At 42.2% G+C, this 20,332-nt stretch overlaps 1 protein-coding gene across 1 annotated transcript; it reads right to left on the bottom strand.

The window, feature by feature from the left end:
- Window positions 1-1,011: 1,011 nt before the first annotated feature.
- On the bottom strand, window positions 1,012-17,722 carry gan (gigaxonin). The gene is made up of 13 exons (XM_083974063.1): window positions 17,631-17,722; window positions 16,635-16,880; window positions 16,342-16,456; window positions 15,283-15,633; window positions 14,096-14,164; window positions 13,154-13,305; window positions 12,446-12,567; window positions 12,197-12,309; window positions 10,206-10,355; window positions 7,414-7,550; window positions 6,553-6,687; window positions 4,767-4,876; window positions 1,012-4,677 (listed from the first exon to the last, which is right to left on the bottom strand). Exons 2-13 carry the CDS (start codon window positions 16,817-16,819, stop codon window positions 4,505-4,507), a joined length of 1,812 nt encoding a protein of 603 aa, XP_083830189.1. The 5' UTR covers window positions 16,820-16,880; window positions 17,631-17,722; the 3' UTR covers window positions 1,012-4,504.
- Window positions 17,723-20,332: the final 2,610 nt, after the last annotated feature.

A 20,332-nucleotide genomic window follows, 5' to 3' on the forward strand; every position in this document is an offset into this window, starting at 1 on the left:
GCGTGGGGCGAGGGCGGGGACTGCTAACTCCATCGGCTGACAGGAAGTTGGCCAAAACGACCGGATCACTTACTTCTGCTTTAACACCAAATCATTATTGGTCATGTGTCAGTCAGATGAGAAACTCATTGATTACATCGGATCAACTGTAGATGTCATTTCCTATGATATCACAACAGACTTTTACTTAACATTTCCAACAAACAGGAAACATGTTGCCATGGATACAGTGACTTTAACTGTGCTACGTCTTGTTGAGGTCAGGGTTTTTTGGCCCACGTTTGTTTACATTTCGGAAAATGTAGTATAGTGAACCTTATATTTGAAGTTCCTGTACGAATGTGTTTTTGTATTTTCAGGGCCTGTTTTCACAAAATTAATCTTAATTCATCTTTTTTTTTTAAAATTATATATTCTTTTAAGTAATTAAGAGACTTAACATGGACCTACATGGGTTTCCCACCTATACATCAACCTCATTAAAAAAGAAATATATATTTGTAATGTTTTATGCATGCAAGTATTAAATAAATTGAAAAAGAAAAAAATTAATTTAAATGAAACATTTCAAATGATCTTGTTCATCTGATCGTAAAAAGTTAGAGTGTTTTGATACAATATGTGAATAAATGTAACCTGTGTGGAAATACAAAAAAACTGATCTTGTGATTATAACTCATGTGCCACCATCAGGTACAACTTTTTTAGCCTCACTCCTGTGACACTTAAACAATAGTGTGATCATGTGTGTTATTGCTTGTATGCTTTTTATCAACCGAGGACACTCAAGGTTCACAAACACAACTGCGTGAATTCTTTCTTTTGATGTAGCTACTGACAATGTCAAATTAAACAAAACGTTACAAATTGAAATGTTTTTCAGAGAGGAAGAATATCAGATGATATCCAAATTATATTTTTGTCCAAATCATTGGTCAAGGTCTACAGGAGGAGTTCATGTGAATTCTTTAACTAGTTCTCTGAATAACAAAATGCTGAGTTAGCCCTTGTGATCAGCAGCAAGCAAAGACAAAATAGAAACAAAAGGGACATTCAGGCGACAATTTTGGTGTTTTAATTCCTTTGACGTAAATGAATGACTCTCATAGACAACATCTTACAAAACTTCCTCATGCATCAGTTACAAAAGTACAAACTGAGACAGAGTTTCACTCCCTGTCTTTCACAACATGACTTTGGTTCAAACTCGCCCGCTTTCAGTTTAGACTGCTGTTAGTCTCCCTTATTGTGTTGTCTAGTGTATCATAACATGGTCATAAGATGTTGTCACATGTGAGAACAACTGTTTAGGATACAGAGCAGCCCGGAAACTTACTGTAGTATTTACTGTAAATGATTAGACACTATGGAATGTCAAGTGTCTGCACAAATATGAAAGCGCAATATTCACAGTCAGGCCTCGGCATATTGGTCCTGCTGCTTTCTGGTGTGCAGAGTGATGGAGAGCTCCAGGAAGTCCTTGTGTGAATACACTGTATGCAAACTGCTGTGCTGCGTATAATATACTTGAGCTGTGGTTTAACACTGACCTATGACCGAATGATGTCATCCATCTTTCCTCGTTAACAAAACTGAAACAGCAAAAAAATGCAGAACTTAATTTCAGTTGCTGCCAAATGTAAATCCTGTATTATTAGTGTACTATAAGACCTGCAGCCTGCTGCACCAGCTGTTGAAGTTCCTAAGTTCAACAGAGACACAACCAGAGGGAAAATGTCTCTGCATTTGAATTGAAAATACATTTTGAGGATCAGATTGCATTTGTATAAATGTATGATAACTAACTCGGCTTGGTTCTGCGCTATTCAGTTCTCTTTTTGGGATAAATGACCTCACTTCTTTCCCGCCTTCACAGGATAATCACTACTCTTCTTTTTGTAATGTGAACCAACCTGGGAGTTACTTGTAAATGTTTTCTCCAAAGAACTACTTTGGATAAGAAAACTCTACCGGGTCCCTTCAACTGTTCAGGTTCAGTCCTTTACACTTTGGTAAACCCTGGCAAACAGAGGTAATCAATAAATGATCTTTGAATTAAACATCGAGTGACGTTCCATGGGCAAACAAGTGTGACAGCATTTGGTACTTTCTCTATTTGAAGTGAACAGTCCATTGTGGGTCCTAACAGTCTCCTTTCTTCTCTAAACTCACACTGTATCAGTTCATACTGACTTTGAGGGTCAAACATCAGTTCAGCTGATGCAACTAAATGAGCTGCTGAATCTTGTGTTTTGAATTTGGAACCAAAATTGTGCATACATTTAAAGGCATTTTGTTACATGATAATTACATTATCTATGTGAGAACATATGAAGATAGAATATTTGTTTGAATATGATCAGGTTTTTCTCCACATGATTGTCGATATATTTTTCCATTCTAGTATGACCATGGACTTTTACAGTTTAAAGACTTTTTGTCTGTCTTTTCTGGTCAGTGTGAACAGTGTCTCTGATGTGTGTGTGTACGGCCTTCCTGGTACTGTGTTTGTATCAACGCTGTCTGTGCTACCGCTGAGCTGAGGACCGACAGCAGCAGCTGTAACTCACACAGAACAAATGGGGTCAAGGGATGCCAAAACTGTACTGACTGGAAAGCCAGGTCAGAGGTCACGGAGGCAGTGACACATCCAGCTACTCAGAGAATGTCACTTGCAGTGACGTCTATTTCTGAAAAGGCTGAGCGCAGACAGTTTGGACAATGATAACAACTGGGGGTCAAGTAAGGCGCTGGTGCTCTGAATGCACAAACATTTGGTTAATGAGTGAAAATGTGGAGTCATGTGACCAGGGATATTCACAAAGCCACATACAGGGGTGAAGCTGCCATTACTGTCGCTAGTTACTCAGTGAATGACACTGAATCAATGGATTTTAATGGGAAGTCCATCCTCAGACCACGTTCCATCCCATGCATAGATTTTTAGCCTGTCCAGTGGATTCTGGGATTATTGTGTGATTTACTTTTGATGCACCTATTTTTCATCAAGTAGAGTTTCAACACGATCTTTGACTGCATAGCTCAGGTTTTTACTCTTTACAGGACAAAGAGTTTCCAGTTAAAGACATGGTCCTCACACTCTGTGTCACTGTGCTGTCCATGAGTAATGTGACGTCTGGGAGACAATGTGGTGAAACTCTACATTATGTTAACTGCACACTTTATTTAAGGTGAGCTCCGCCCGCTGAGATATTTCTGTAACAGCGACAGTAAGAAGCGAGCCCAAGTGCGAAGTTATCGGCTGCAACAAGCAGCATGAACATTTATTTTCCTACATCCAAGACTCGCACGAGGTAATGGCTGGAGTCAAGGCGAAGACACAGAAACGGTTCGTTCTCAGGAGAGCTCTGGTGAGCCACTTTTAGATTGCTGAGATTTAGAACCGCAGATTGATTTGGGGGCAATACGCTACGAATACAATGTGGTTGGGCCATTTAGTTAGACCTATGAGAAATGGTTCAAAAACAGCATAATATGGGACCTTTAATGGTTGAAAATATTCAATATATAGTGTGCGTTCAAGCATTAGCTTTTTTCCGCAATACCGTCCTTTTACTTTGGTGAAAATTCTGCCTGTCTGAAAGTTTAAAAAAAAACCTCTCCCAATGTGACTTCTAGTATGGCCAGAGTCTACGAACCGAACATGACACAAAGGAGTGAAGAGCACACTGGCCAACGTGCCCATGCCATGCTCACAGCTCACAGTGGGTTTTGTTTCAGTGCCCTTCCAAAGTAGAAAACTGATTGATGATGGGAGCTGACAATATTTCACTATTAGCTTTTTTCCCCCTTATTTTCATCATGATTCAGCCCTCATCATCACATAGTTGGATAACCCCAACACTTGCATCTGTCCAGTGTAACATTCAGATTGTATTGGAGCCAGTGTATCAAGGTGTCTTGTGTTGAGGCTGTGTTGCATTCAGTATAAACTAGCCAAAAAATGTCCCTGTGCTCCTTGGGAGTCTGATTTCCCTCTTTACATTTATGTGACTAAAACACTTTTTTAGCGAGTTCTGCTCCTGCAAAATATCTGGACAAACATTTATGGCATTTAAATTTGACCATAAACGAGCAACACACCAAACTACATAATAAGTCCTAAAACGCAGATTGCACCACAGCAGCATAGTTGAAGTGTTTTCTCTAAAATATAATATAATTCCTCATGTGTGGCAGTAAGTTCATCAGTTTAAATCCGTCACCAAGCAACACTTCACCAGTAAACATTACAAATAAGAAATGTCCATAAAATAGAAATTAAAAAAACAATCTAATCCATGTTAAAAATAAAAAATAAAACCCATAATGTTAAAAAATGTGTTTCAATTACAGTAACTTTTGTTCTGTCAAGCGACACACAAAAAAGTCGAGTCTAAACCCCTGAACGGACATTTCACCATCTTCAACATCCAGTGATTATAATTCTTTAGTGTTCATAAAAGTACCAGTGTGCACAAGTGGAGGAGCGTGGAGCAGACGGTCAGACTCGGATCCTGAACATGCCCTGATTCAGCTGAAGGCGGAACAGACGACAGTTGGCGAAGCGCAGGGCGGCGCAGGTTGTCTTGGAGAGGTCGCCGGATAACATGGGCTTGGTGCGTTGCCAGGTCCCACTGCTGCGGCGAAACTCCCGGATGTAGTCGAAGCTCGTACCTGTGAGCGCAGGAAACACCCAACCTCACACATTTAAAACACTGACTTTCATTTAACTCCATCAAAGCTCTGTTTGCTGTTTTACTGACCTGTGTCCAGGTCTCCCACCACATAGACGCTGGCTCCGATGGGAACGGCTCCGTAGACGAAGGATGAGCTGGTCTGGATGCACAGATTTTGGTCATCGAGTAACATCCACCTGCACATGTCACAGGTGTCAGGATTATGACGAGAAAAAGTGTCTGCATCTTCATCAACAAGTGTTCTAGTGATCTGATAGTGCTGATTGTCATAATACTAGGAACTTCAACAAGTGACAGCACCTGTATACACCTAGCCATGGTGATGGAAAACAAAGATAAAGGAGCAACATTTCACTATAATATCACAACAATTTGTCTCTTTTTTTATTTAAAGGGACAAAGAGGAGTTTTGGAAAAGCGAAGTGTTTTCACACTACATTTATGAGCCTCTGCGCACCGTGAAATTCTTTGACCGGCGCAAGACAGACTCATGTTTTCATTCATCAAGAATTAAAGTCAGAGGTTCAAAGACGATCACATCGACCATAAACAGCGATTCGGCGGCGTTATTCTCATGACTCGCCACGAAACCGAAAGTAAAGAAACGCTGGTCGGCTTGACCAGCATTTCCACCACCACTAATAATAACAAAATAACCATAGAGACAAAACGATATATTTATCGAAAATGGGCCCATTAACAAGTGGTAACGTAGATTCATCCACATTAACGTGAGACTTTTTTATAACCAAATAGAAACTCCTCGTTGTCCCTTTAAGTATATTTTTTGCCTTTTTATTTGATAGTATAGTAGAGAGAGACAGGAAATGGGGAGGCAGAGAGAGGGGGAATGACATGCAGTAAAGGGCTGCCTGATGCGGGATTCGAACCGTGAGTGATTCAGCAGGTATCTTTTTCTTTAAAGGGGACCTACTATGCTTTTCCAGCTTTTCAGACTCATAGATATAGTACGTATGTTTAAAATTAGTTAGATACTTGTTCTAGAAGACGTGGAAGTGCCATATCATGAGGTAGGCGTGTGCTGAAGTAATTCCCGGGGGCAGTTTCAGGCAGCTGTGAATCGCTGCAAATGCTTGGGTTAGGAGAGAGTCTCACTTTGACACGTCACAGGTTGAGGAAAAGTTCCCTATATGGTAACTCACCATACAACAACTTCCTTGAAGATCTGATCATCACTAACGCGTCATGTCATGCAGAACCAACAAAAACAAGTACAATGGTTTTCCTCCCACAGCTCAAAAATGAAGCCAACTACATACCCAATAAGCTCATATCATGGATACGAGCGCTGCCATCTTACTGTGCTGACGTCAGCTGGAGTCAGACTCTGTGCAGTGGTGACTGTGGCGTGGGCGGGGCTGTGGGGCCTCCATTAGGAGTCAGTCACTGCCGGTGATCATGACATCACAATGCCACTTCTCAGAAAACCAACCACCTCAATAAACCTCATCCTAACATTTTGGGGAAGAGATGATTGATGATCTATGCTGCAGCAAGCCACGATTCAGATGATCTGGCTCCACTGTCATACTGTCCATATTTACTACTACAACTATTACTAGTTGGAATTCAAAAACAAAACACAACAATCAATTGTTGATGACGGTCATGGCATTTGGTCAAAAGCTCCAAAACAGCTGCTACATGTCCCTCTGATGAGTCTGTTTACTCAGGTTCTGTCCCCAAGATGAAAGCTGGGCTGACACTCAACCTTTGAATCACACTGGGGCAATAAAATATAGAAATGAAAAAAACATAAGTAATAGGAAAAATATTTATAGAATCAAATAGAAAAATGTTATCACTGCGTAACTGAGCAATTCACACTGACCTCCTCATCTCGTCGTGGTAGAACTCAGATTTGCAGGTGGTCATTTGCCTTTGCTCGGGGTTGTCTGGCTCTTGGCTTCTAACTCCTCCAAATACGTAGAGCTCCTGTCCCACGCCACATGCCACAGACCCAAACCTGACAGGAACGTAGGACGAAATGTGGGAGATAAAATGAGTAATTGAGATTAAATCCCCCTCATCCGCCCTGTATACATTGTTTTAAGGAAAGGTAATCTTTATTCGTCCCATAAGGGAAATTTGTCTTAGGCGCATAGTGCGGCATGGTTGAATAACAATACACTCAATTCACAAGGAGACTTCATTCACATATTCCATTTACACGTGGACATTCTGGTACGACACATAGCATCACCGCCCCAGTTACATGTAGCCAGTTCGTTTTGTAATCAGTCGTATCATTTTGTACAGTCATAACGTCTATAACTGGATTAAACACGTAAACACAATGAACACATTCTGTGTCTGGCTAGCTAGTGTGATGAATCAGAATACCTTTCATCATAACTCACAATGATCATTTCCATGTGACAGTGAGGCTGACTGAGGTGTGGCGAGATAAGTCAAACTGAAACTAAAACTGACAGCTCTGTGAGGGCGACAATAACCAATGTTTCATTTCCTGTTGTGCAACACAAACAAAAACCAAGTTGAGCATTTGACCTATGCTGCAGGTGAGTTGTGTCATGTGACAGCAAAACAAGGTGCAGATCATCTGAGACCATGAGAACCATGTCATGATGAGAAAAAGGAACAGGGACGTGCGTGTCAGCTGATCAGATCACACATCCTCTTTCCTTTGTCCTGCTCACACACACACACAATCACTGGCTGCTGGGTTCACCTTCTCTCTTTCAGAGGACAGAGGCCGGTCCACTGCTGGGTTTTGGGGTCAAAGCTTTCAACTGAGTCAAACAGCTTCCCGTAGGAGCCCCCGCCGATGGCATAGATTTTCTTGTTCATGGAGGCGTAGCAGCCGACCTGAGGGAGAAGACAAACACAGCTGTACAAAACCACAGTATGTGGAAAAGGTCTACTGTAAAAGACACATGAATCACTTGGTCTGAGCAACGGTTGTTATGGCCTCAGGCCCCATTCTGCACGCTCTCATCGCTTTTAGTGTTGGGTGCGTGTGTTCAAACCATCCTGCCGAGCCATCACTGGTGTGACAGAACAAGGAAGAGGAAGTCCATTAGATGTGACGTTTATGATTTTTATTTAGCATAAAAAAAAAACCACTCAATGACAGGATTGCTCAGCAACAGCTTCTTTTAGACATTTTTTTTTTTCAAACATTTTGGCTTTTATTTGACACAGGGAGAAAGAGGAAGTATATATATGCAGGGAGGGTCCACAGCTGAACTTTAGTTTAGGCCACTGCAGGGTCACTGTGTTATACCATGAGCTCCAAACCACCACTACCACCACAGTCTGAAACCGCTTATTAACACATTCATCACTGATGCTACATTCACTGTCTTTGTTTTTGTACTGTCAGTCAAACAAACTAACAATTTTGAGATGTTTCCTTAGACTAAATCTTTACCAATTGTGGGACACACAATAGTTGATGTCCATGTTATTTGTTTAAAACAGTCATGTAGAGGTTGAGAATAGCTACAGCCTCGCTTGACCAGTCTGGCAGCTGAAGGACGAAACTCAAGACACAGTGTTTGATAAACGTTTGTCACTGTATATGAAACCTATAAAAAGTCTCAAATACCAAGTTTTTGTGATGTAAAGAAAAAAACGAGACCAAGACAAATAATTTCTGAATCATTAATGTGACCTATAACATGTCCAAATCAATTGACAAACAAAGTGAAATCTTTTACGGGGTGGGAAAAACTAAAAAAGAAAACTCAAATGTAGTTGCACAAGCGTGCACACCCTCTCAATAATGTGCTTAGATAAATAGTTTCACACCTGCCATCGATGAAAGTGACTTGATTTAAGTCCAAATTAAGTTCAGCTGAACTAGTGGGACTTATCTATCATTTACTTAGTTACATCTTACTGCAAAGGACATGAAAACATCAAAGAGAGCTTACTGTTGAATGGAAAAGGGAACAAATTAATTTCCAAGACATTAAACATCTCATGGGAATGATTTGAAAAAATGCAGCACAACAGTGACATTCCAAGAACTGGAAATACGGCCTAAATTTAAACACCAAAAAAATGAAAACCTGTTGGGGAGGCTGCCTAGAGGCCTCCAGCAACATAACAGGAGCAGCAGGAATTTCTGTCAAGTTAGAATTGGTCGTGGACAATCTCCTATATTCTTTATATGTCTGGGCTTCATTTTACAAAAACATATACAGAGTCTGATTTTCTGACTTTTGGAATCTCCAAATACCATGCACAAAAATGTCAGGCATCTGTTAGAAAGCTGAAGATGAAGAGGAATTTCAGCTCTCAGCATGAGAAGGACCCGAAGCACACATCCATATCAACTGATGACTGGCTTCACCAGAAGAAGATTTACATTTTGGAGTGGCCCAGCCAGAGTCCAGATCTGAATCCAATTTAAAATCTGTGGTGTGGCCTGAAGAGGGCTGTGCACAGAAGATGCCTTCACAATCTGACAGACTTGAGGTGCTATTGCAATGAAGAGTAGGCAAATAACCCCCCCCCCCCCATCCCTTAAAAGATCTGTTTTGTTTGAAAGGTTTGTTTTTCAAGTTGAATTGTACAGGTAATGGGCATATTAAAGGTTAAAAATCTGAAATGATTTTTCTTGGTGTCATTTTTTTTTTTTTTTTACAACTATTACAACTACTGTAAATATCATTTTCGTAGTTGGTAGTTAAGTGTTGAGTTGTGTTCCTACATTTTCCCAAATGTTTTAATCAGTGTGGTTTTAATCATGGTGATGGCTTATGTCCAGCAAAATGAAGTTTTACCCCAGTTTTAAGTGACATCTTTGGGATACACACTTTTTTTTTTTAGATTAGTACTTATTATTATCCCATTACTTGGGATACACCCTGGTCTTTTTCTACCAATTATTTTCATTTTATATTTGGATCGGATTAAGAACTTCATCATCACATGTCTGGATGGCTGATCGGAGAATAAAAGTTGAGAAATGTTGGACAGCTCAGCTCCCAGCTGCTCTGAGATGTGCTGTGTTTGCTAAAGAACATTTGTGGATGAAGGAATTCAAGTGAAACTGCTTTATTAGTGTTTCTACTGGTTTTAATCCCCCCACACCTCTGCTGATAATTCAGCTGCCTACTCACAAGTTATAAGAGAGAAAAAAATGAGTCTAAAGTTTTATTCCATGATGAAGAGCGTCAGCCACAGTGATAGGACAGAAAGGTCAAGGAAGGAGAAAGGGTGGAGTGAAACTGCTTCTACTGGTTATATTCACTGAGTCTGTTTGACTTCCTGAGCCAATGACACAATAAACAAAAGGAATCTTACAGTAATGGTGGTAAAGATGACTCCCACGATCCCTCAACAGTGTTTTTTGATATTGTTCGGTTGGGAGACCCCTAGAGGAAGTTATAGACTGTACATTTAACCAAAGAACTTGTGGAAGTGGAGTAGATATGGAGTGCCTCTGTATGACTCCTGCTGTGTTCTACTCTCCTGTCAACAAGATGTACAGTACGTGTGTGTGTGCTGTACCTTGCGGATCATGGTCATACTGGTTTGCATCTTCCAGGTGCTGAAGTGAGGGTCGAACACCTCCACGGTGATCAGCTCCGTCACGTCGTTCTCTCCTCCCAGGACGTAGATCAGACCGTCCAGCTCCACCACGCCAAAGTTCTGACGAGCCTGTGTTCACCAGACACACAATGATCATGATCCACATGTCCCACCACACCACCTCTAGGCTCAAATCTACCAGACAATACCACCCAACAAGTGTGACATCAAGATACATCAGGGGCCTTTCAGCGACATAATCAGGGGTCGTTACACATGTCCTGACCAACACACACCGTGATGGAGTTCAGTCCAAATCTGTGGACTCAACTACACAGGAAATCAGGCTGGTAAATCCTTAATCGCCTTATCATATTATTAAACTCTTCCCTTGTTTAGCTGCTAAGACACAGGGTGATTTAAACAGTTGCTCTTCATTCATTTTATCCCCAGCAGCCAGAATTTATTCATTAAAAATGCAAACCTCTTCTTACTTTTCTTCTTCGTTTCGACGCAATCCTTTTTTCTGTAACAGTGACAAATTAGTGTCTGACTTAATCTGGAGTAAAAAGACTCTTACACTCTGTAAGACTTTTAGTCTCTCCACAGACTAAAATCTCTAGGTGGGGTAGTGCCGCCAGATTTGAGATTTTACTAGTCGGCCTCAAACTTAACAGTGGTCCAGTTTTGATTTTATCTGCAGGACGCTCAGTCTCCACCACCACGGATTAAGATGGAGACTTCTACCCTGAGACGTTTTCCTCTGTCTATCGTCCTCTCACTCCCATCAGCCTCTCTAACAAGTCTCTCCCTATTCAATAAATGTGATTTGGAAGCACTTTAGGTGAAATATTTAGCCTTCTCCATCACCCCACACCTCTGTCCTTGCTAGAACATCTTCTTCTCTGCATATTTACAGTATAAAACCATTTAAAGACTTGTGTATATCACTACATTTCCATCTTTCCAACACTTCTTTCCCATCCAGTTTGGTCAATCCCATCTCGCTCCGAAGTAATAAAATGTTATGTGAGGCTGATTTACATCTAGAAATAACAGATGAGGTCTGGGGGCAAACGCTTGTGTCGGGTCCAGGCCTCCTCCATCTCTGCAAGGCGCCATCTGAGACAGTGTCGAGGTCGGGCTGGTAAAGATTAGAAGGACACTGTCCCGCTTGTGACAGATGTTGTGATTGTGCTTCCCTATGTTTGTTTTACTAGCAGTAAAATGCTCCATTTATGGTTTGTGTGACAGATTTGACCTTTATCAAAAAATAGCAGCACTTAGGATATATATTACACATGGCAACATCAAGAAAACTTGTATATTTCCATCAATTGTTCATCCTAGGCTCAAACCAGGTGAGTGGCCGGCAGGTTAGGTCAAAGTGCGCCTTTAAAAAACCCACAGGTGTGATAGTTGTGACTGGTTGTGTGTTTCTATGTGACTGTCGACCTGCTTCTCTCCCAGCATCAGCCTCCACACAAGCTGGAATAGCTGATGACCGAGTCAATAATATATCAAAGTATGATTTTACTACATCTTTTTTACTACATTACTCAACAATATATAAAAAAAAAAACATACAATGAGAATTGCACCGGTTTGATCTCCGAGAACTGGTTTTAAACTAACATCGAGGGTTTAATCTGAGCTTGCATTGCATCACTGCTGACATCTAGTGGTCATAAAGTAAAAATGTGAAAAAGTCAGAGAGCAGTGTATTACTGTATACTGTACCATGGCTGCAGTCCAGCACCTCTAGTGATAAACTGGTAATTCAGGCCTCCTCATAATGAATCATTTTTTAAACTTTTTCATTGTCTATTTGAAGGAAATATTTAACCATATGGTAAAAAATGAAAAAAGTCGAAATTTCCAAAGAGAATTATTGCAAATATCAGTTTTAGCTGTTTACATACTTTTATTACAGGAGTAATTCTTCTTGGTACGGAAAGAGGCGAGTATACCTGAAGCATGGAGGGTATGGGGCTCCAGGTGTTGGAGTCTGGGTCGTATTTCTCTCCACTGTCCAGGATTGCATTGTGTTCATCTGCTCCACCCATCACAAACAGAAAGCCCTCTGACAGACAGGAAACACAGTGTTACTGCTGACCTGCATAGGCGCTAGATGTGCGCTGTTGCGTTGAAGAGGAACTGGACAGAAGTTTTATCTAATACATGGCATGAGTCACATGAACTTCCTGCTCAGCACTGACCGGCAGCGACCAGCCCGTGGCCGAGGCGGGCGAGGCTCATGGGCTGCAGCTCGATCCAGGCCTGTCTGTTGGCGTCGTAGAGCGGACACATGCAGCGCGTCACAGCAGATGGTTTCCTGCTTCTGCACGGGATAAAAACCAGCAGATCAGACAGGATGCGAGGCGACTGTGTGAACTCAGCACATCTTTAACCTCTTCCCTCGGGCGTGACCACATTTCACTCTAAAATACCAGAATTTCCAACACTGTCTAGGACCTACTCACACGTTCTCACAAAGATTATTGCACAATAAACTACAGTTTCAAAGGCGTGTTGTGATATCTTCAATGTACATGTTTTCCACGCCTAGGAAAAAAATCTGTATATTTACACTGTTAAAGGGACAACGAGGAGTTTCTATTTGGTTATAAAAAAGTCTCACGTTAATGTGGATGAATCTACGTTACCCACACTTGTCACACAGTCAAAGAATTTCACGGTGCACGGAGGCTCATAAATGTAGTGTGAAAACGCTTCTCTTTTCCAAAACTCCTCGTTGTCCCTTTAAATGTTTTTCCACAACTTTTGTAGTCAAAGGGAGGAGTTTTTGTCATGGTTTTGATCTTCATAAAAGCTTTCGATGATCTTTATGACAATAGCAGGGCTGAGGACAAAAAAAACAGGACAAACAGAAACATGAGCAATCATAATGAAGATGGAGGACTTACTTGCGATCCTCTCCCCCAGCGATGACAATACATTCAGAGTAACCTCTGGGTTTGAAGGCGGCGAGCAAAGCCTCCCCCTGCAACTGGCCATCCCCCAGCGCAGGCTGGCAGTACTCTCTGATCACCTCTCTCATCAGCGGCTCACCCAAGGCCTGATGGGATAGCACACAACTTCATTTGTGACAAACTAGGTTAGACAAGTCTTTATACCCTAAAAGGATAGTTCACCCAAAATTCAAATTTCACTCATTATCTACTCACTCTCATGTTGACTAAGAGCTGTGAGAATTTTCAGAGTCCTCCGTTCCTTCTCTGAGTTACGGGGGGGGCCGCGCAGCAGTATTTGTCCATATAATGGTTGTCAATGGATACCAACTTTCTTCATCCAAAAAGACACACCAAAAAACATCCAAATACCTCCATAGTGCTCATCTGTAATGTCCCTCTTGTATTGAAGCCCCGACATGAGAAATTGTTCCGAAAAAAATTAAATAAGTCTGTATTTTAAGCTTGTTTGTAGCGGAAGCTCCCAGTGTCTCGGTTCACTGCTCTTGACCGGCGAAACAATTTCTCTTGTCGGGGCTTCAATACAAGAGGGACATTACAGACGAGCAGCATGGAGGTATTTGGATGTTTTTTGGTGTGTCTTTTTGGACAAAGAAAGTTGGTATCCATTGACAACCATTATATGGACAAATACTGCTGCGCCGACCCCCCCGTAACTCAGAGAAGGGACGGAGGACTCTGAAAATTCTCACAGCTCTTAGTCGACATGAGGGTGAGTAGATAATGAGTGAAATTTGAATTTTGGGTGAACTATCCCTTTAAAAACCCTCTTCTGCAATGTCAGATGCATCAACCTTCTCTTCGTTTCGTGGGTTCTGTTGATACACCACTGAAAACATGACAGGAAATAGAAGGAAATGTGAGGCCGGCTGCTACCTGCTCTCTCAGGTAGCTGGTGTCCAGGCCCTGCAGCCAAACAGCAGACGTCACCTCCCTCATGTGTACCTACACACAACCACAGGTAGAACAAGGCGCACATTAATGTTTGATTGAACAAACACAAGCCTGAAGCACTTAGGGAATAATCTATTCACTTTTTTGGAGCAAGGGAACAAGCTATAAACCCAACACTGATAAATCACCACCGTAGAAAATCTATTTTGTGAACCGGTTGTCCATTTACACATCCAGCAGACATGAACACACTGGAGTCATGTTTCTCCACTTAGCTAATCTACTATCTATCTAATATTCACCCACCTTTTAGTCTCCACCTACTGCACAAAAGTATCCGCTGAAAGCTCAACCATGTTCACCAGCTTATGCCTAACTTTGTTTGTTTAGTGCTGAGCAGGTGATGGAGGCTGAGATTTTCTCTAAAAACAGCTGCCTGACAGAAACAGGGCAGTAACAGTGAGTGAAACAAAACATAACAGCTGTGAATATTAAACCATAAAGCAGGACTCAAGACACTAAAGTGTTGCAGAGAGCTAAAGTTGGTAATTGTTCTGTGTGCTCTACATTGTGAGCAACTACTTTCACATCACAATAATCAATCCAGTGTTAACGTTAGTGTTGATTTGTGTAGCTTTCACCATAAAACGAGTGAAACAAACATTACAACCTGATAAATTCATTTCATAAAAGCAAAAAAACATGTTTTTGAAGTATACCCCTATTGCCGTTTAACAGCAGTATTCAATATTTCCAACTATCAGCCCAATCTCCTACTGTGCAGTGATCAATGGAAACCACTGGATAGAAGAACAAAATCACATCTCTACAATTCCACAGCTTGTCTGCAAACTCGTTATCTGTGGTGACTGTATTTTAACACTGGTGTTGATCCAGAAATACTTCCTGTAATCTGGTGGGTTTTTTTAGGCTGAAACTAATTTCACAATTTTCACAAATGCAAATCAGCTAATCATATGAAGCTTTTAGTTCACAAAATCCTTACCATATCTTCTATTTTAGATCATGTTTTCCTCTATTTGTAGAATATAGTAGTCTATGTGCATACCTTTCTGCTGTTTGCTTTAAAGTTGTTGATGATTCGGTCTTTATATTATGTTTGACAGCAAAGGTTATCCCTCTACATACATGCAGTGAGCGTTACCCACCCTGCGATCCTCTGGGTCATGTGCGAACCATCGCACCACAGCCTCCAGCACGTGCTTTTCGTTGCCCACGTTCAGCTTTTCCATGGCAAGCAGCTCACAGAGCCGGTCCAGGGGCAGCTCCCTGAACTCCTCAGTGACGGCCACATCACGAAAATGCGTCTGCAGGAACTCGGTAGCGACATAGTGGACGTGGTAAAGGCAGTAGTGCAGAGAGAAGAGCCGAATGCCAATGCAGTTTTCTGCAGTGATGCAGCTCTCTAAGAACTGACAGCACAGAGACTTGAGGTCTGTCATGAGGAGCAAGTCAGACGCCTGCACCATGTCCTGGATGGTGTCTTCACTCAAAGTGATCTGTGTGAGTAGGACATGTAGGAGGTGAGACAAAGTGTGCGTTTATCATACTTGGCTTATCATACTCTGGCAAATTGGCCCATTGCCATAATCCCTATAGTCACAGCAGTAAATTTGTTACCCTTAATTCTCGGTGCAAGCTATTTTTAGAACGGCAGAGCGGAGCCGCGAGCTGCTCAGAGCTACGCTACGGAGGCTAATGGGGTTTCTTGGTTTCCCTCATCAAATACACAATCCAACAACTCCAAAATGCTCTCATGGACAAGTTGCGACCTGCACATTTACCTCACTATGAGATTGTTGTTTTCTAGGCAAATGTACAGGCTGCTTGCAGAAAAACTGCCCTTGACAGGAATGCGCATCAGTGGTTTTGCATGAATTTACCTTGAAAACAACTCTGTCTCGTAACGTTCTGTTATTATCTCATAGCGTGGTGAATGTGCAGGTCACAACTTGTCCACCAGAGCGTTTTGGAGTTGTTGGATTGTGTATTTGATTACCGTAGTTTGATGAGGGGAAACCAAGAAATCCCCTGAGCCTTTGTAGCGTAGCTCTGAGCAGCTCACGGCTCTCCTCTGCCGTTCTAAAAACAGCTTGCACCGACAATTAAAGGTAAAGAACCTACTGCTATGACTATAGGGATTATGGCAATGGGCCAATTTGCCAAATTGTTGAACTATTATGCTTTTTATAAGCCCACAAACTCACTTCACCACTGAAGATGTAGTCCAGTATCTGTTTCATAATCGCCATGGAGACCCCTTGCAGTTCAATTCTGTATGTAGACCCATCTTCTTTTGGAGGATTGTAGTTCAGCTTGGTCCTAGAAGGAAATAACATAAATATGACAAAACACGGGCTGGGAGAAAAACACTGGAAGCCTGCAGCTTTCTAGTAACAGTGCCACTAGTGGACAAATCCTTGTTTTGGTGACACTGCACAAGTGCATGTTCGTATCTGGGCTGTGACCAGACCACAAGTGCACTGACAAGTTTTCTGACCTGACATAAGGGCTAGCAGCAGCCAGGATGTTTTTCTGGACAGGAAGCTCCTCTCCATCCACCACCAGCAGCGCATCGTGAAAACTTTGCTCCTGCCAGAAGGTGCGGAGGACCCGGAGCAGTTTCTGGGAGTGCTGCGGGTCTGAAACCCGTGAACCAGGCTCAGTCGATCTGGGGTCGGGCATGTCTCGTCTTGTGACAGCCCGAAACAGTGTTGAACAGTATAGCTACAGCTACAGTTCACTCCTGTAACAGAGAGCACCGGTCAGTCATGACGTCAGAATAAAACACAATTTGGGACAAATTACCGGAAGGCATTTAATGATTTATTTAAGATGAATGCATGGTTGGTTGGCAGGCTACTGATCTAGCTAGCTCCTACCCTACATTAACAATAGATATTAATTCAAAGGCTTGGAAGCAGACTGGTTAGAGTTAAAGCGAGATTGGGGTTTGGTTGAGCATCCGTAAACACAACGGGCTGGGCTGAGTGTCAGGTTAAGGGGCAGTGGACGGGGAAACGCACTTCACTTTCCCCAGGATCTGTCCCCATAGAGTCCTGGGCTTTACCGAGATCCGCACCACACCTCTGTGGGAGGAAGAGCCGTGTCCACCGCATGTTTCTGACACAACACGGTGCATTAGACTCGTCAGACGATCCAGCTGTCTGATACTGTAACTGTGGTTTACGTTTGAGCTGCAGGTGAGGCTGGTGTGTGCACACGAGCTAGGCTAAGTAGCAAAACAACCGACATGTGGCCTGACGACATTCCTCTGACAAACACTGTGAAATGTCACCGCAAAAGTTACTGACAAGTCATCGTCGAAGGGGGAAGCTAATGTTGCCTGGGAAAATGACTGGCAAACAGGGAGAGCTGAAATCATGTTAAGACGAGAGAGAGAGCGAGCCCTACCTGCGTGTTTACAATGGTCCAAAGTTGTTATGTCACGTTTTTACCATTAAACAATTCGAGTTTAGTCGTTCAAGAGTCTTACCTTAAGACTGTGAAATGCGTTTTTCTGTTTTATAAGCGAAGGCTGCACCTAGTGAGCAACAATTAAGACAACATTTAAGCACCGGGGCGGCGAATGTTGCAAATGCATGGGAAGAGGCGTAACGTGCTGCATTCACGGTCAAAGAAAATGTAGTAAATAATGGTGTTCCTGTATTCATTCAACCTTTATCATTTGGAAATGCATTGAGGTGGTCGTCATAATAACAATTTATCCGAGAAAAAGAAGAACAGATAATCAAAGTGACCAATACCAGCAGTGGACGTTAAATCATTTTTTTATTTTTTTTATTTAAAGGTTTAAGGATCAGGGACATTGCACATTAATAAAAACATTTAAACAAATGTAAACATGCCAGAATTAGCCAAAAGGCTATTTTGCATCTGTTGTCCCTGGACTGATGTTTAAAGTCACCCTAAAAGAAAAATAATAAAAAAATTTGGGTTGTCAACATACAAATAATACATTCAATGATTAAAAAGCTTAATAGAGGACAAAAGACAGAGAGCTCAGTGAAGGTCCATGCAGACACACACAAACTAACATAAAACTGAACTCAAACAGCAGCCGCTACAGACAAAACAGAAGCAACATTAAACAGCAACACCAACAGAAAAAAAAAAAGTACACAAGACACAATCACATTATACACATTGGACACATTAGAAGCCATGCACAAAAAGCAACAATACTAGACAATTAATACACTGACAGACAACATGACAAGCAATTTAATGTTCACAGCCTTGACCACTAATTAGCCACTTTTTTAACAAGTGTTTAAAGGAGGCATAATTTGAAATATTTCTAATTTGAGTTGGAATAGAATTCCATTCACGAGCATATGACTGTGTGTGCTGTACACAAATGAAAACAAACAATAAATAAATATGCGTACACAAGACAACATTCGGTGATCTTCCACAATTTCCAAGACTACCAATTCGTGAAATAAATGTCAACAAGTTTCATGATGTAGCCTACATTATTATGGCACTGTATTGTCAAAAAAAAAAACTGGCCATGAACGCAACATCGACTAGGCGGAAACCTCGAAACCTGTGTGAATAAACACCGTTCCAACACTTTTAGAGCAAAGTATGTACCAACAAACCTGTGAATACATTAATATTAAATAGATTTTTTGTTTTTACATCATATGAATAGCTGATGTTTGGTTTACTTTTAAGATGTTACAGTAATGAAATGTGTTCATATACACATTTCTTACAGTTTGAAATGGACGTAACAAGAGAGTGTGTAAACGAGATGGAACGCGGCCATTCAAACAAACCGCTACAATAAAGCTATCGAGGATACCACCAAACAATACTTCCGTTGTGAGCAACGCCTTCTTTACCAACTAACTAACCTTGGTGTTATATTCACCAGCTCAATACAACAGGAATTTAATGATTAATAACTAAATGTTGTTGTTTTTAATCGCTTATATCAATGACCACTCCAGTCCGTACAAAGGTACATAGACGGACTTTCGTGCTTTTAATTTGAAAAAACTCGTCTACTACTACTTTGTTACTTTCCGGTAAATTGACCATCGCCGCCATGACTTTGGTTAAACGTAGTTGACTGCATATATTTCACAAACGTACACAGGGTCACACAAAGGTAAGAGCTTGTGTAAACTTTCATGCTAAGCTAGCGAAAGTATTAAATAGGCTAAGTTACCATAGATGTAGGCTACAACGTGTAAAGCTGTCTACAGTGGCGACGGGAGTCATTTGACAGTCAACGCGCCTTTTTTAAGGTTTGAAAACTTTCTCTTGCTATTGAAAGAAAACGTGTCATTTTAAACCAACCAAGTCGTACTTTATGGTGGCCCGTGTCTTTTTGTTTCTAGCTCCCATGGTGTTGTTGTGATGGAGGAACCTTAAAGCGTCGTACAAGTTTGCCCCACGGAACAAAACTGCCCACACACACGGTTTGAAAACATCAACATGCCGCGAACCGGTGGGAACAACCCGTCTCCCTGGATCGAGAAACTGATCCTCAGCTACGACGTCCAGCAGAGGGAGAGCAGCAACGTTGTCCGGCTGAATGCTCATGTCACCGGGCTGGGTCAGATGTCTCAGTCCCAGGCCCAGGGCTCCGTGGGTCCCATCGGTCTCCTCATACTGTCCGACGGGCAGCTCCAGCTCCCCGCCGTCCTCACCGCGTCGGCCTGGGAGCAGCTCCAGGAGCGGGAGGACCGGGAGAGCTTCTCCAGCCTGGTCAACACCACCGTGTGCATCCGGGACTACCAGCTGCAGTTCCACATGGCCCTGGAGCAGCATAAATGCAGGTTCTTCCTGTCGGTGGGAGAGCTGGGCACCGTGGCCACCGGCCCGGTTAAAGACAGCACCCCCTGCTGCAGGACCGTGCCCTCCATCAGGATGAAGATTTGTGAGGTATGGAGGACCCTGTCAGGACAAGACTGGCAGAGCTTCCAGAGGGACACGTGCGGGGTTGATCTGTCAGTGCTGCTGTGGGAGTGGCAGGATGACTATGTGCAGGATGTGCTGGAGGGGGTCCGAGAGAGACTGACAGCAGCCGGCAGCCGCCCCATAAGCCCCCAGCCCTCCACCTCACGGCCGGCCCACTCAGACACATTCACCGGCACAAGCTGGGATGCAGACAGGATTAGATACAAGGGAGAGAAATCTTTCAGTGTCCCTATTAAGTGC

Source organism: Trachurus trachurus (genome assembly GCF_905171665.1).
Source record: "Trachurus trachurus genome assembly, chromosome: 6".
NCBI classification, from domain to species: Eukaryota; Metazoa; Chordata; class Actinopteri; order Carangiformes; family Carangidae; genus Trachurus; species Trachurus trachurus.

Bases quoted from the DNA above. Each gene is read 5' to 3' on its own strand.
- gan (XM_083974063.1), bottom strand. From the start codon at position 16,819: ATGCCCGACCCCAGATCGACTGAGCCTGGTTCACGGGTTTCAGACCCG. The intron at 16,457-16,634 runs GTCAGAAAACTT...ATTTCCTTCTAG, and splicing joins GCTGCTAGCCCTTATGTCAG to GACCAAGCTGAACTACAATC. The intron at 7,551-10,205 runs GTACAGCACACA...CTTCTCCCTCAG, and splicing joins GTATGACCATGATCCGCAAG to GTCGGCTGCTACGCCTCCAT.